Source organism: Ptychodera flava, chromosome 13, assembly GCF_041260155.1.
Source record: "Ptychodera flava strain L36383 chromosome 13, AS_Pfla_20210202, whole genome shotgun sequence".
Lineage (NCBI taxonomy): Eukaryota > Metazoa > Hemichordata > Enteropneusta > Ptychoderidae > Ptychodera > Ptychodera flava.
In genome coordinates, this window is record NC_091940.1 from 4,724,007 (window position 1) to 4,740,932 (window position 16,926).

Sequence of the window (16,926 nt, forward strand, 5' to 3'; positions counted from 1 at the left end):
ACAACCCCCATTATCCATTCCAGACGGTAGATGGAAATTTGTAAACTCATCCAATGGTTGGTGTGTTTTTGCAGCAAATTTCAATACAGATTGTTATGATCTCTCTGTGATAATGGAGTCATTGATAATTTTTAGTCATTCTAGAAGAGCAAATATGCTGCAAAAAAATTAATTGGTACAAAAATCAAAACACTTCTGTACAGGGGTGCTACTCATATAATACTACAATCACAAGTCCCTCCAACTTGTCTTTCTTTTCCTTTGTATTTCATGATTGCAACATAGATTTCTGTCTCCATCTACAATTGATAAATTGATTAAAAAGTAAACAAAAGACGATTACTTATTCCATAAAAATTTCAGTTTTATTCAGAAGAAATAAAGCTATGTAAAACATAGAAACAAGTTTAACTTACTCTTTATTACAAGGCAAAATTAAAAACAAGATTTCACTGGTAAATTGAGCTTTGAGTTTACATGCTTTCAGAATGCTATAATGAAAGATTGGAGGTCGAGTTTATAGGGCATTTCAATGAAAGAGTTTTAATGTTTAATTCTTGCCATCAAGAATTGTGTGCAAGTGGTTTTGTGAAATTGTCCAAATCAAAGTAATCTGCATTTGTGTACAGACATTTTGCAGACAAAATGCCCTGCTGAGTGTGCCAAACATATGTCTGTATCCTGTAAGAGTGACCTAAAAACACAATAAATACAATATTTTATTTTGGCAAGAACAAATTCCAGGTTTCTGAGTTTGATGAGAAGTGGCATTGCGATCTTTGAGACTTTGGACTTTGACATACAAGGTTAAAGCAGCAATGCATCTTGAGAAACTTTCATTGAGGCAGCAATGGACACATATACATGTAAGTGTCACTATATAGGCATTTCACTGACATAAAATTCATTGAGGAAAGTTACAAGTATTTCGTTGTCTTTGAATTACAAAAGCTAACACTGTGTAACATCCAGTATCTGAATTTAGTAAACCTCTTTAATTGGTTCCAATAACTGATTAGGAATTCATGACATATTTTGATTTTCAAAAATGAAACTAGAAAGTCTTGTACTTAACATGCAATACTGAAATATCCTACATAACAAAATGTCCACATCTGCCGGTCAAACATCAAAGTACCTTGTCTTTTTCTCTGTCACAAAAATACTCCTTACAAATCTGCGTAGGTGATATGGAAACTTTCCATTCCTTATGACTTATAAACATGGATAACGCACAGAATGTGTAACCGACTAAAACTCTAACATAGCACGGGTACCATGCCATTCAATGGCTTTATTTATGATATTTTCTCCATACAGCATGAATTTGTTTTGTTGCATTTGGATTAGTGATCAAATCAAGGCTGTAAGTTTTGCTAAATAAGGGTGAATATTCCCCTTGTTAAAAGTGTACACAACATGAAGCCTATTACTTATGCACAGGATTGCAGAGCAATGGTGACTAGACTTTGGCATGGGTTTTATGTAGTGATGATGGTATTTGTTTGATTCTGCAATAAAGCAGCATGACATGTAAACTGGACTTATTTCAACACAGTTCAAAGTGACCACAGTGCTGTTAAATTGTCAGGTCCTTGTCAAATCCTAACAGCTAGTATTTATATGTGCCTGTATTGTAAAGACATACTGGTCAATATCAATGCATTCTCTATTACAACTTTCAACTTTCAGAAGAATACTCTACAAACTAAAATCCTGCATTTTCACTCTGTTTCAGGAAGTATTTTGTTGGACTGGAAAACAAGACTGAGGTCACTTTTACTTTTTGGTGATTGTTGATATTATCTTTCTGTTTCATTAGAACACATGCTATTAGCTAAAATCCTGAATTTTCATTTTGCTATAGGAAGTGTTTTGTTCAACTGGAAAACACAACTGAGGTCACTTTTACTGTGTATGTTGATACAGTCTACTTTCTGTTTCACTAGAACACATGCTACAAAGTCCTGCATTGCCACTTTGTTTCAGGAAGCATTTTATTGGACTGGAAAACACGACTGACGCCACCTTTACTTCCTTGTGTTTGTTGATGAAAATGGCTGATGAACAGTGTTATAACACTGCTGGGAAAAAACCTAAATTACTGATTTTCTTGAACATGGGAAAATGAATGCTTTTCAACTGACCTAACACTGATTTGATAATGCAGCAAACCTTGTGACATAATGAAGCAACTGAAATTGGGATGAAAATTTAACCAGTGACTGATTTCCCAGTTGGCTTTTCCTTTCCCATATCAGCATATGAACTCATCGTGCTGGGGTCATCCCCGGCAAAATATGTCAAATAAATTAAAGTATTCACACTTTTACTCTAGCAGAAGAAATAACTCCCAATATTTGAACTTAATAGTACTATCATTGTGGTTGTATTGGTGTTGCACTAGAAAGGGTTATTACTACCCATAAGAAAATGATACACAAATGGTGTGGTTCTGATTATACACACATACATGGTTAAAATCGTTTAAAACACATTTTTATTTCATACTTCCTTTGATTCATTACTTCACAAATGATTTTATGAAAAATGTCACATTTTTAGATTGATACATTGCACAAACAGTCAATAACAGTAGTAAGTCAGCATATATGATCAAGACCATGGCGTATCAGAACCACACTATTGCATGTACCAAAATCATGCTGAAAAATCCTAAAAAATCTTAATTAGCACAAGCAATAGTAAAGAAAGAGAAAATTTTCTCTCTTTAGTTATCTCTAAGACTACGTCTTCCCTGCTTGTACATGTGAGTAAAAATACTTGAATATATGATCTGACAGTAAAAGCAGGCATTTAAAAATAAAATATAAATAAAAGTTTGTAACAGTAACATAAAAATGCCTGTGAAATTATCTTAAAACTAGTTATTTTGCGACTAAAATGTCACCTAAATTATACGACCACATAATAAGCTTGCAGGTCTGTGGCGGGTCTTTTTCCTATGAACTATGTAACACTTACTTTGGTCAGAATTAATTCTTGCACTTTTACAAGATATCTGAAATTTGAACTATCTTCTTAACATATACATATTTACAAGAAGTTTGACATTGACCTTGACACTGACATTGACCTTAGACATGTCAATTTTCAATCAAAAAGCTATAGAGACTTTAATACCAAGGTGATTTACTGTCCTGAACTGCAAAACAAACATTCATGCATATTTTTTCTTTTTACAGTTCAACATAAAATAATTGTGATCATATTTGACCGTACTGAGAACTCTTAGAAGGTCACATGGCTTGCCTGACTCTAGGTAAGGCAAAACTTATGAAGTTTGAAGTTTTTGACAAATAAACATGATCTTTTGTCAAAGAAACACAAGTGAAATTTTTCCTTGGCTACAAAGTAAGGGTAAAGCCACATTTGATAGTGAGCTTTATACTTGCCAAAAGCTGTCAGTAAATCCAACATTTGATGGTCATATACTTAACATACATACAGTTCACATTATCATGTCTAAACTAAAGCTTTTGCATCTTTTCACAAATGTCGTTTTATATCATTTCTAATTTGGTGACTATCTTTGATAATGAACTTGTTCAATCTTCAGCCATTGTAAAAATACAATCTGTCAACCAAACACAACAGCTATGATGTTCCTTAAGGTAGAAAATCACAATAGAAGCTAGACAGAAAATTAAAAGCAAAAGCTTGTTAAATTTTTCCAATACTGGCAAAACTGTTCCCAATAGATTTTGTATGCTATGGTTAGTTTTTAATCTCACACTGTACTTTTCCCATTTTATTTTCTTCAGATAGAATACTAACATCCCTTTGTATTTCAGGTTCTGTTATTCCAACCAAAAAGAATATTGTACACAGAAACTTTAACATTTTTCTGCACTGTGGGCACCACCTTATTCTTACTTACTCTCGTGAAAAACACTTATTTTAAGACAATTTTGAAACACATGTATGCATACATATCACTTGGCATTGCATCAAATTTTCTTGGTGGACTATCTATTGTAGTAGTGGATCAGCATAACAGAAAGATTATGATTAACAAGTCATCGTTGATGACACAGTCCCCACTTGTTAATGGGTACTTTGATTACATGTCCTAAGAGGATAGAGTCCTCTTCATTAATTGATACATGCCCAAGTTTTGGCTAAGGACACGAAAAAATTGTAACAAAATGGCTGCCATGCAGCCATATTGGATCATATCAAGAAACAAATTGACATACATATGTATGACACAGGTTAATGTCCTTGTACCAACTTTGAATAAAATCGGTCAAGATATGCCTTAGAGTATTATGGCCCTCGACAGGAAAAAATCGTAATAAAATGGCCGCAAGGCAGCCATATTGGATCGTATCACATAACAAATTGACATGCATATGTATGACATTAGTCAATCTCCTTGTACCAACTTTGAATAAAATCCGTTGAAACATGTCTGAGTTATTGCTCTGTACATGAAAATATCGTAATAAAATGGCTGCCTAGCGGCCATATTGGATCGTATCACATAACAAATTGACGTACATATGTAAGACATAGGTCAATGTCCTTGTACCAACTTTGAATAAAATCGGTTGAGATATGCCTGAGTTATGCCTCTGCATATGAAAAATCGTAATAAAATGGCCACACAGCAGCCATATTGGATTGTATCACAAAACAAATTGACATGCATATCTATGACATTGTCAATGTCCTTGTACCAACTTTGAATAAAATCGGTTAAAACATGTCTGAGTTATGGCACTGTATATGAAAATATTGTAATAAAATGGCCGCCTGGCGGCCATATTGGATCGTATCACAAAACAAATCAACATGCATATCTATGACATTGGTCAATGTCCTTGTACCAACGTTTGATAAAATCGGTTGAAACATGTCTGAGTTATGGCTCTGTACATGAAAAAATCGTAATAAAATGGCCGCCTGGTGGCCATATTGGATTGTATCACAAAACAAATTGATGTGCATATCTATGACATTGGTCAATGTCCTTGTACCAACTTTGAATAAAATCGGTTGAAACATGTCTGAGTTATGGCTCTGTACATGAAAAATCGTAATAAAATGGCCGCCTGGCGGCCATATTGGATCATATCACAAAACAAAATGACGTGCATATCTATGACATTGGTCAATGTCCTTGTACCAACTTTGAATAAAATCGGTTGAAACATGTCTGAGTTATGGCTCTGTACATGAAAAAATCGTAATAAAATGGCCGCCTGGCGGCCATATTGGATCGTATCACAAAACAAATCGACGTGCATCTGTATGACATATGAAGTAATCCTTGTACCAAGTTTGAATGAAATCGCTTCTTGCATCTCTGAGATATCTGCGTGAACGGACGGACGCACGCACGGACGCACACACGCACGCACGCACGCACGCACACACGCACGCACACACGCACGGACATGACCAAACCTATAAGTCCCCCCGGACGGTGTCCGTGGGGACTAAAAAGCTTCAGTACAAACTCTGTATATGGCAGACACATACTGATCATTTACTGTAAATTTATTTTGAGTAAATCTGAGAGTCCATGAGAGCTTACTTCACTGCTTTCATTCAAGATACAGAATATAATATGAGATTTTTCGATATACTCAAAGCAGAATTCTTGAGGAACTCTTCTCAAATATCCAATCAAAGTAGTATAGGCACCAAGTGAAGGTAAATATGGAGAAGAACAAAACATCACATTTTGTTTTGTAGTTTATTTTCCAGATGTTGCCTTTAGGACTCAGCCAATGTATGTGTGATTTTTACTGTTGCATAATGCAATGGTTATTTGGCAAAAGTTTGGAAGTCCCAGCAATTTACGCTGTCATACACACATACACTCACAATACTGACATCATACTGTCACATCTTCACATCAGGGCCTGCAGTCTACGGATAAGATGCACTCCAATGGAAGTGTGGAAAGAAGCCAAGCGTTCACATCCTTCACACCATCCTTCATCCAACTGTTCATCACAGTGTCCTTGCCATTCCATGGAAGGTGATCTATCCTGAGGTCTATCCAATGGAAGTCATCGATCCATCCTGGGTAGTTTTCATTTGCAGTACACAATGCACTTCAATGTACATGTTTATTTCTTGAGGAGGCTAGACCTGTTGACAAGGACAGAAAAGTTCATTCAGTTATGTTTGTATCTGTCAAATACAAAATATTAAGATGAAAAGTGCAAGTCAGGGCTGCAAGAAAAGTAAATTAAATGCAGTCTGTACTAACGTACATGGTGTACTTTGTACTGAAACATATCATTTCCAAGTCAGTGCAATATTAGGTAAGAAATGTAAACTTGTCTTGAGAGAGTGAAGGGAAAAAAATTTTTATGAGGTACACCCACTTTTCTGTATCTCACTTATCCAATTCACACTTTACAGCTTTTCCACAGAATTTTAAATCATTTAAAATAATTCATTTCTGTTCAATCCCACCAGGACACTGTTGCTTAAATCAATGTGTTGTTATGATAGAACATTTGTGACAATCTTATCTTATATGAACATAAGTTTTGACATATTATGTATTTCCGGAGAGAAATGCTTGAACAGTGTTTCGGTCGATCGATTGTAAAGTATGAGTAAGGTGACAGAACAGGCACAAACAACATCAGTTACACATGATTTCATGTAATTATGATGCTAAGAATATGATCATTTAGAAATTCTAACAAAAGTCATCCACTATCTTCCATTATTGCTTTCGTTCAGTAAGTTTGATGTTGTGACCATTTATACTGTGAGATTAATGCTGTACAGACATTTCTTTCAAACCAACAGCATATAAAAACGTCGATGAATGGAAAAGAACACCTTTGTGCACAGGTCTACATGAATTCATCATACATGCAAACAGTTCTGGTACTTAACAATTGATAAAATTAAACAAAGATATCGGTAAAATTAGTCACAAATTTACAAAACTTCATGTTGTTATAGTACGAAACAATGGTCCAGGACAGTAAGAGTCAATATCTTCCCCGAGAGTAGGATATAAGCATGTAGTTTTATATGGTTCTTGTTGAAATCATGTGGAACTAGACTTTTGTTACAATTCTGAATGATCCTTGTAAAGTAATATAGAAACATAATATTGAATATGCATGGGTATGAAAAATGCAAAGCAGCAATTTATGTAAAAGCTTTGCTCATTCTGTGAATTGCGACGCAACATTCAAAGGGAGAATTATTCAGACAAGAGTTTGCATGTCTTGACTGTGATTTCAATGAAAAATTTCCTTCTATCTTAGAATTTATTTTGTCTACATATTTGACTTGGAAGCCATTATAACACCAGTAGAGAATGAATGCCTAATACCAATGATAATAACTTCAGTTTGAACTGTGTATGATGTCAACATCCTCATCATCATGTAACAGTTTGAGGGTTCTCCAAAAGGGAATGTTGAGGTACAGGCCACCCCTCTGTGTCTCTAGCAATCTACTCTTACGTAAATAACTAAACAAAAGAATATATTTTCACGACAAAAGAATATAGAAATTATGTATTGTTATGTAAGTTGGCCATCTGTCTGCTTTTCAAACCCACAGTAAGTTAGTTTCTGAATACAGCATCACGTAGAAGACATTACTGTTGTTGACAGCAATTTTGTTTGATTTGTGGCTGTATTTGCTGTGGTCGGATCCCTAATGACCATAACAAACTTTTATTTTTATCATTTTTACATCAAGACATTTGAAACAGTCCAGTGAAAAATTCTGAATACATGTACACTTTGCATAATACTTAAAGAGCTGGGACATCATTTAGAATAGGTCCGTATCTCAAACTGATCTGATCTATGACGAATGCAAAAGTTAGAATGTACATATGACACACTGTGATATTTATGTCTCCAGCTTAATTTTCAAATGACTTTGAAATGTGTCACATTTCTGTGATAGGCTAATTCCAGGCATTGACTTGTATGAATTTATCTCATGATACAATCTATGGAATGGGAATTCAAAGTACTGCTATTGCAATGTTTTCAGACTTTAAAACATGAATAAATGCACACATATTCACTGAACAAAGCTTTCACTTATAGTTAAGCAGGCAAGTTGAAAATTGCACAGGCAGGCTAAAACTGCTCATATCATCTACTATGCATTATCCTCTAATGTGGAATTTGTACAAAACTAGCTCAACATCCAATATTTTGAACAGATGATATTGAAATATAACAGAACTTCACAGAGGATACATTATTTTACTCGCATTTCAACACGATCAAAATCAACCACGGACTACCAGAATACCATCTTGGCTTGATATATCTATTTTTTATGATGAGGGAAAATTTACAACTGGATAAAGATGTGAGCTAGATTGTCTGCAAACTTTGAACACTAGAGGGGAGATGCAAAACTTAATATTTACAAGCTCATTGGAAATAACACAAGCAAACTAAAGTATTGAAATTATTGAATTGCTTTAATGTCTATGTTAGTATAGTAAAGATATTCATGCTGCATCCATGCTAAGAAACAATCATATTAATTATTATTAAAAGTAAGTATTAAACAATAGGCAATTAGTCTCTGGAAGTTTTCACAAGGTGGGTTCATCCCTACAGAGAAGAAAGGTTACAGAGTAGAGTTTTGTAGCATGAAGTCTCTTTTTTCACCTTATATTGGGCAAGCTCCATTTTCTTGTTTTGGCTTTCTGCAACAGAAAATATCAGTCTTATTTGACCTCTGTGCTGAGTTAAGCCGTGCAAATGACATGAATGTCAACTCCATGTAAGTGTGAATAGCGGTGAATTTTTGTGTGTGTGTTAATGAAACAATACAGACACAACAGATGAACCTGTTGAATTGAAACAATATTTTACACACAATACAAATGAAAGCTGTGGTGTCACATGTGAATTTTGTGAAGATCATGAGCAAAATAATTTCAAAATTGTGAGAGTTCTACAATCTCACTTTGTTTGATACAGGGGTTAACATCAAGAGCAATGAACAAAGACCAAAGTGCATAATATTAATTTAAATGTTGCTATGAACTCAACTGTGTGTCAGAAACAAGTTATCACTTATTTGTAAACATGAATTCCATGTATTATCAAATCAAATCTTAGAATTATGCTGAACATTTGGATTGAGGTAAAACTGCTCTGCAAAGATTGTAAGTGATCAAACACTGGTGATATACAAAGAAACACCTATCCCAATGTCAAGCCTGGGATATTTCGAGTTTCGATTTAGTGAACAAGAGTATTGAAGGTTAAAAATTGAAAATCCCATTTTTTGGATCCAATGGAGCACTTTTTACACTTTATCATAAGATGACATTACTATAACAGTTCTATGTACATTGTGAAGTGTAACCTTGCACTGTTCGGATCTTTGAAGAATATCAATGAGACCATAACAATATCATGTGAAAATATCTTAAACACTACAAAAATGAAATCGTATGATACATCAGACAGACTCTGCTGCTTTCAAAATACTAGTTATGAAACAGTAATTCTTTGAACATTTTTAAATGTATCTAATGTCATCATATTAATAATCAATTTGATGATATTTCAACTACTCCTGTTTTTTCAAAGTAACTGATTGTTAATTCATAGATAGTGGAGTGGAAGATGCTACACTATCTATGGTTAACTTTATAAAGTTCTTGTTAGGGGTTTGCTGTCAGCTTGCAGACCGTAAATGGCATTAGTATCACTTGGTCCGTCAATGGTTAACAATGAAATAATAATTTTTCATTTGTGCTATGTTGATGATTTTGTGTTGGATAACAAGAACAGAGTCTTGTACAACAGTAGGGTAGTATACTGGAATGTGGGTGATAACACCTTGTTGTTGTTGACATGCATGCCCAGGGTGTACAGGTTTTGTTTGGGTTAGGTCAGTTATGATTAACATATTAGGACCAGTAAATAAGGAATTTTACAGGTCAATAGTAATATTTATTGTCACTTTATGACAGGAGAGAAGTGTGCTGTAGGGGAAAATAGTGACCAATGTCATAATATAATAGAGATACTCTATTACGGGAGGGTTAGGTATATTGGTGATTTTACTGGATGGGAAGTGAGGTGAGTTAGTCGTGAAAAATGAACTTTCAATATATAATCACTTAAAACATAAATAGAGAATTACTTGTGCTTACATTAGTAACAAACTGACTAGATGAATGGTTTGATCCTTGACTTTGTCCAGACTCATTAGAATTCACAGATGTTCTACTGTTAGCTCTAAGTGGAGGTGAGACTGTTTGGTAACTCACTTCAGAGCTGCTGGAACTTCCTGTGTTGAATGGAAAGACACATGGCCAAACTTACACATGAAGCACTAGTCAAAATTTTACTGTTTACTGCTTACGACAAGACACGTGAAATGAGGATGTTATATGATGGTTTCTCATTTTATGAATAATTGATCATGCCATATAATTATGTTGTAATGTAATGCAATATAGTGTAATGCCATGCAATATTCAGTACTGTCATGTAATGATATACAGTACAATGTCAGAAAAGTTCTTGTCTATGCATCATGCACTCTGTTGACCCTCATTCCTACTGAACCTTGTCATGCAGTTATTAAGAACAATCCACTGTTTGTGATATTGAAGTTACGTTTGTAAAGAGTACCCCAGTCATACTGGTAACATCTGAGAAGGCCTGATTAAAGCAATAACTCACCGACTGAGCTGACACTAACTGCCCCAGTGGAGTGTCTGTGTCTAGTCTTGGGGGAGGCTTGAGAGGTATTTGACTGGAGTACTGTGTCAAAATTAGCCAGTGCTAATGATCCGACAACAGATGAACCAGATCCTGTCGATGATGAGCTGCTGACTGAGATGATTGACAGTGGTCTCTTTGTCTGGTTTGGTGGAGTAGTATGATCGAAATTACAGATCGCTATGGAGTTCCTGTTTCGGGAACCTGTACACAAATCAGATTTCCATCAAAAAATCATATTGACAAGAGGAGTGGAGTGGATCTCTTAAAATTTTATGTGCTACGCAATCAAAATATATATTTACAGACACACATGATAGTTTGATAATGATTCAGAGTGAACGGCAGAATAAATCTCATAGTAATAGAACACATCTTCAAACTGACCATGTTCCACACCTTATAATCCTCTGCTGCATCAACACCTGTGATCACAATCCACATCAACAATATATCTTAGAATGTCAACATTCCAGGATATTTCAGTTCAAGCTTTTCCTCACAACGATCCTTTATATATTGCACTGATCAACACAGATCTCATGTAAACACTGAGTTACCACAGCATGCTAGCACAAGACTGAACATTTGTTTTTGAATTTTGGTAATACACAGTTAGCATTTGGAAAGAAAGAACTGGTTGATTTATTTTGAAATGTCAATTTATTCTAGGCGCACCTTTAGGCTTACCTCTTCCTCTGACATAGTCAATGGCTCGGTTGCTGATTTGATCTTTGCTAGGTTTGATATCAATGCATGGTTTCTGTCCGATACCCATGGACTGCAATTCTGCAATCCTTGATTCTGTAATGTTAAACAAAAAATGACATTTGGTGTGTCTCAAGCAATTCTGATAAATGTTCTGAGCAGTGCTTTAGATGAATGGTTCTTGACAGACAATACACAGTAATCTTTGTTTGTTTTTCCAATTCTTGGACATGAAACTTCCATAAAAGGCGTTATGTCCACAATTTAAGATCCACTTCATTAACGTGACCAATTGTTTATTTGTTTGGCAGACATTTACTCTTCACGAACTCAGTTTACCTTTACTCCTGAGAGCCTGTCTCATTAGCAACATCCTGACTTCATTAACCCATGCATTTTTGATGGTGTGGGTTGGTGCATGCATGATGTATGTTTCATTCGCCTTCCTCTTTCTGAACCAAATCTCAAATTTCATACCACTGGCCCCAATATTCTCCGTAAGACCAATGTCAGATGTCTAGTTGTGAAAAATTCAAAGGAGAATGATGTTAGTAAGCCCATAAAAAGATAGACTATATTACTATTTGTACTATGAAAGTTCCATTCAATTTGCAATGTCTCTTCATGAAATTATCCTATGAGCATTGCACAATTCATTTGAAGTATGGGTGTACAATAATCACAACACATTTTGCCAACACTACCTTCAATCATGAACTTGACCATGAATGGACTTTTGATGATTTTTTTCACTATGTTTAATGTCAACAGTTTTTTATCCTACTCCAAAAAGCTTGTAGAGATAAACAGTATTTTTCTCGTCAATTCAGCTGATGCATGTGTAAACTGATGATAATTCGTCAACTCAGCCAGTATATGTATACACTGCAGATAATTCCAAAAGTGCTATTCAATAATCGCACTTTCTCCCTATTTATGGCAAATTCTGAACCAGGAATTTTCCAAAGGTCACACCAAAGTGATTTCAATAACACCAGTATTCTATGTAACAGTGTACCCATATGAGATGATAATAGGTTAAACCAAGAATTTGAATGGACCACGGTACAAGCAAAACCATGAGCATACACCCACATAGAAGTATGTATATTTCTGTATGCGTTTGTACATGTGGGCTTGTTTGTACCACCATCATATGACCTCTTGGGCATCCTGAATCTATAGAACACATAATGTCTCTTTTATTCTGAATAGAACCATTGGATTACCTTTATGCTACTCTTGTAGTGGTACACATCATGTCCTTTGTTTGTCTTCTTTGTTTTACTGAACAGCAAAAGATCTTCAAAGAGGAAGATATGGCGAAGATACTTCTTTCTGCCATGATACACCAAGAATTCATCTTGTCGGAGGAGTCGTCCTTGTTCTTTGAGATTCACCTGTGGTAAGACAGTCTTGCAATAATCACACAGTCATCATCATGTCATAAAGGTTGAACAAATTTACATTTCATTAGAAGGAATTTGAGGCAAATGACAATCCAAACCACAGCAATAATACCACATTCACTCAAAAATTTTGTAATGTTTTTCTTTACAAAACTGACAGAGACTTACGACTTATGACTTTTGGGTCATTTTCAAAATGATGTGACTCTAGTAAAAACTTCAATGGTGAAAACTAGTGGTTTAGCTTGATTTGTAGAGGTATCACTAATGTATACAAGTGTCAAGAATACTATAAACTGAACAGAAAGTATTTCAGTAAATGTTATTACTTCATGGGAATAGAGTTTGTTATATCAGAAAACTAATAGGTATTGAATCATAATGACATATTGCATGTCATCAAGATTTGACAGATTTTGTAGGTTATTGCAACAGAATATATCATTACATGGAATAATAAAAATTCAACACAACAAAGGAGAAATATCTCCAACAATAAAGTAATTTAATCATCCATCATTGTAATGAGAGGGGTGTACACTTACATCACAGTCTCTGAGGGAATCCATGGCAAGAAGGTCATTACCATGCCGAAGCTGGAATTTAACTATTTGCTCAGCTTCCTGTTGTTGAAGAAAGATGAAAAAATAGATATGTGTACATAAATATATCAGGAGCTGATACTATGCTCTGACATAACACCACATGGAAAGTATGATGAATCTATGAAAAGATAACTTTCAGCCAAAAGTGATACTGTGGCAACACAACAAAGGAAAGAGCGCCCTCTATGGTAATCCATGATACATTTTGAACTCTTTGCTGTTCTTCATTTTCCATGGTGTGATTTACCACCCACTATCATAAATTTCCATAAATAATATTTGAAGTAACGAAATTTCCAAATTTCGCATCTACTAGAACATCTACAATACCTAAAATACACCATTGAAAGTATGTGAAGTTAATTTTTCACATCTTACCTCCAAATAAGGGAGTTCAGGTTCATTTTCTGCACACTCCTTTATGAGATCTTTGAGAAGGAGGGCATATTTTCCCATCCTCTGTGTCGGTTTCAGTAAGTAGCTTGCTAGATCCATTTTGTCACCAAGCTGCTTTTGCTTGGTTTTGAAGAAACTGCCATGTTCAGCCAGAAGAATATCCGACTTTGGTTTGTTCTTGTTGTACAGAGCGTATAAATTCAATTGACTTTTCTGAATAAATGGGAAAAACAGTAAACAATCAACATCTGTGCTAAAATATGATTTTAAGTTTAAACTTCTGAACCAAACCACTGCAATATGAGATATAGTGGCAATCATCAGCTACTTCCCTGATGCACATTACATCACTGTATTTTGCACAAGTTTTCTGGGACATTACTTTCAATCCATATAAACTCATTACAAGTTTCCTCAATGTACAGACTTTAAACTGATTTGTGGTGGAAAGACAAAACTTTGTTGCGATTAACTTCGCATGAGAAAGCTGACAAAATAATTTCTTTAGGAAAAAATACTTACATATTGTAGAAAGCATTGATGCAATTGAAGTGGTACATTTTCACACTGTTCAAGGGCTTTCAAGAAATGTCTGTAGTGAAAATCATAAATCTTCTCAAGATTGCCAAAGACGACACCCCTTTGACCTCGTAGTGCCTGAGGAATGTCTTCCCGTTCCATCTCTGGGAAGTAATTCTGAAAACCAACAGAATATAAACTTAGTCATGAAAACTCAGACACTATATCTGCCCCAGGATGGATGTCTAGTGCAAGCTGCAAAAAACCAAGCCTGTGTACTTTGTCCTCACAATACAGTCTACGCAACAATATTATTTAAGATTTATGAGTGAACGCGTCTCCTGCACGCACACAAATCTACTCTCAGAGCCATAACATGGTACTTAAAACTGAAACAGGATTAAACTTACAATAGATGTGAGCTGATCAGAACTCTAGATGACCTTAAAGTCGACAGAAAGATTTGACTTTTGCGAGATCTCTCTCCATGGTTACCTTAACTTGTGTATTTAGATAGAATGTACAAATGGGACGACAATGTAGTGATGTCTCTTGTTATTCCCTATGGATGAAATTGCAATAAAATCCTCACCTGGATGATGTAATTTAGAGCTCTGACATAATCTCTCTCTGTTTGTAACATTTCTCCCATTATATGCATCATTTTCTTTCTTCTCTTTTTCTCATCTTCTGTCAGTTTCTCTCCACTGTCCAGTTTGATTGATAGGGGTAAACTTCCAGTTTTGTGTAAGTGTCGGTTCACATCCTTTGGTGACCACGCCTCCTGCAATCATAATAAACAAAATATTCTTCCTGAAAGTTCACCGCTCACATCATAACATTATAATGAATCATCTTCTCACTTTCATAGAACAATACAAAGGAAGTAGTTTAGGTGGTAGTTTCCATGAAAACATTGAGGAATAAGGTTCAAAGTTCAAAGCCGTCATATCAGCTGATACTGATTGTTGCATTGAAGAATATTATATTACAATTTATTCAAAACACTGTGCAAAAGGATTTAATTTAACACACCTCTTCTCTCCGTGTAAATGATTCATTGTCAATGTCTAATACAATATCTTCCTCATTCTCTGCAGTTCCATCACTTTTCATCTCAACATCCTGACTAATGTTCCTGACATCTGTACAAGGATCTGGCAGTGTTGACGCTTTTCCCTTAGTTTTCTTCCTGATCACATTTTCTGTTATATCCACACCAGTGTCTGCTGATGTCTGGTCACTTTCACTTGGTGACCTTGATTTGCTAGTCCTGTTTGGGGTTGTTTTGTTGTTATTTTCAGAGATTCCTGAGTCCTCTGATGCACTGCTGCCAAGCGACGAATCCCGGGATTTTTGCACTTTCTTTTCATTGGTACTTTTGTCGGACCCCTCATCCTTTGAAATTTGATTTTCAGTCCTTCCGGTCCTTACTTCCTCAGTAACATCTTCTAAACACTGCTGTTCTGAAACTTCTCCCTCTCTCTGCTCATCTACAATTTCCAGTCTCTGTTTGGCTCTCTCTGATTTAAATTGTTCCCTAAGATTTTCCAGACTGTTCAGCTTTTTCTGGAGAAGCTGTTCAATATCTTTACATCGACTACGGATATTAGCCAACTCTTCCTGACACTCTTCCTTCTTGACTTTGATTGCCAGCTTTTCTATTGTATCAAATTGTTCTTGTGTTATGATGGGATGTTTGCACTGGAACTGTTCTAAATCTTTTTGCAGTTTTTCACATCCTTCCCTAGTACTACTGTCTTCCACACTCATCATGGCTAGGTGTTTCACACTGACTTCTACCCAGTCTTCAACCTGTTCACAAAAGTCATACATATGCATTATTTTCCATTTACAACTCTAAGCATTTTGTGCAGACGATATAATGAGGGTGAGATGCTGTAACAAAGAACCGTTTCAAACCTTTTACCCCATTTCCCAGTGTCAAGGTCCAAAATTGTGGTTGGAAATAAAAGGACTGGGCAAAACTATTGCCATGGAAGGGTTAGACAAGGTGAATGATGTTGACGGGCAAAGCCAGATCTTTTTCTTGATCTCTCCACTTACATAGCTGCAAACTGTAAAATACTCTGTGAGATTTGTTTACAAATATTCAACTACTGCTGCTAAAGATTTCAAAAGAACAATGACATCAAAACAAGATAAGCAGAAAGTTTTGCAGTCTTGAAACACCACATCACTGCATGGAAAGTATGCTTTCCTTATTTTCAGTAATCAACAACAGCAAACATATGTACTGACTTACATGACTAAGCTGCGTATATAATGACAGAAAATCTTCCACCAATTCTCTCCTTTCTTCAACATTCCTTATGAATGTCTTAAGATGCTGTTTGAGTGTCTTGGCTTGGTCTTTTATCCCAACTGCCTCACTGTGTCCCTGCTGTACAAGCATGCTGGCTTCCTCCAACAGATCCTCTCCCTCGCTAACATGTTTCTATGGAAACCAAGATGGATAATTATCGACCAGTGTGTACATGATGACGCAAATCCACATTCATTATCACCAATACACAGCATCTGCTATCACCAATACACAGC

At 35.4% G+C, this 16,926-nt stretch overlaps 1 protein-coding gene across 13 annotated transcripts in view; it reads right to left on the minus strand.

The window, feature by feature from the left end:
• Positions 1-343: 343 nt before the first annotated feature.
• Positions 344-16,926, minus strand: part of LOC139147181 (puratrophin-1-like) — a 102,435-nt gene continuing 85,852 nt past the window's right edge. For 7 of the 13 annotated variants that reach the window (XM_070718113.1, XM_070718110.1, XM_070718118.1 and 4 more), the window contains 13 exons: positions 16,631-16,822; positions 15,400-16,179; positions 14,957-15,148; positions 14,368-14,541; positions 13,828-14,058; positions 13,390-13,467; positions 12,665-12,835; positions 11,775-11,952; positions 11,406-11,531; positions 10,689-10,931; positions 10,154-10,290; positions 8,652-8,689; positions 344-6,126 (listed from right to left, as the gene is read on the minus strand). In XM_070718113.1, coding sequence (XP_070574214.1) covers positions 6,105-6,126; positions 8,652-8,689; positions 10,154-10,290; positions 10,689-10,931; positions 11,406-11,531; positions 11,775-11,952; positions 12,665-12,835; positions 13,390-13,467; positions 13,828-14,058; positions 14,368-14,541; positions 14,957-15,148; positions 15,400-16,179; positions 16,631-16,822 — 2,562 coding nt within the window. In that variant the 3' untranslated portion in view covers positions 344-6,104. The remainder of the gene's footprint in view (positions 6,127-8,651; positions 8,690-10,153; positions 10,291-10,688; positions 10,932-11,405; positions 11,532-11,774; positions 11,953-12,664; positions 12,836-13,389; positions 13,468-13,827; positions 14,059-14,367; positions 14,542-14,956; positions 15,149-15,399; positions 16,180-16,630; positions 16,823-16,926) is intronic. The other 6 variants (XM_070718107.1, XM_070718116.1, XM_070718109.1 and 3 more) reach the window with 6 other exon arrangements.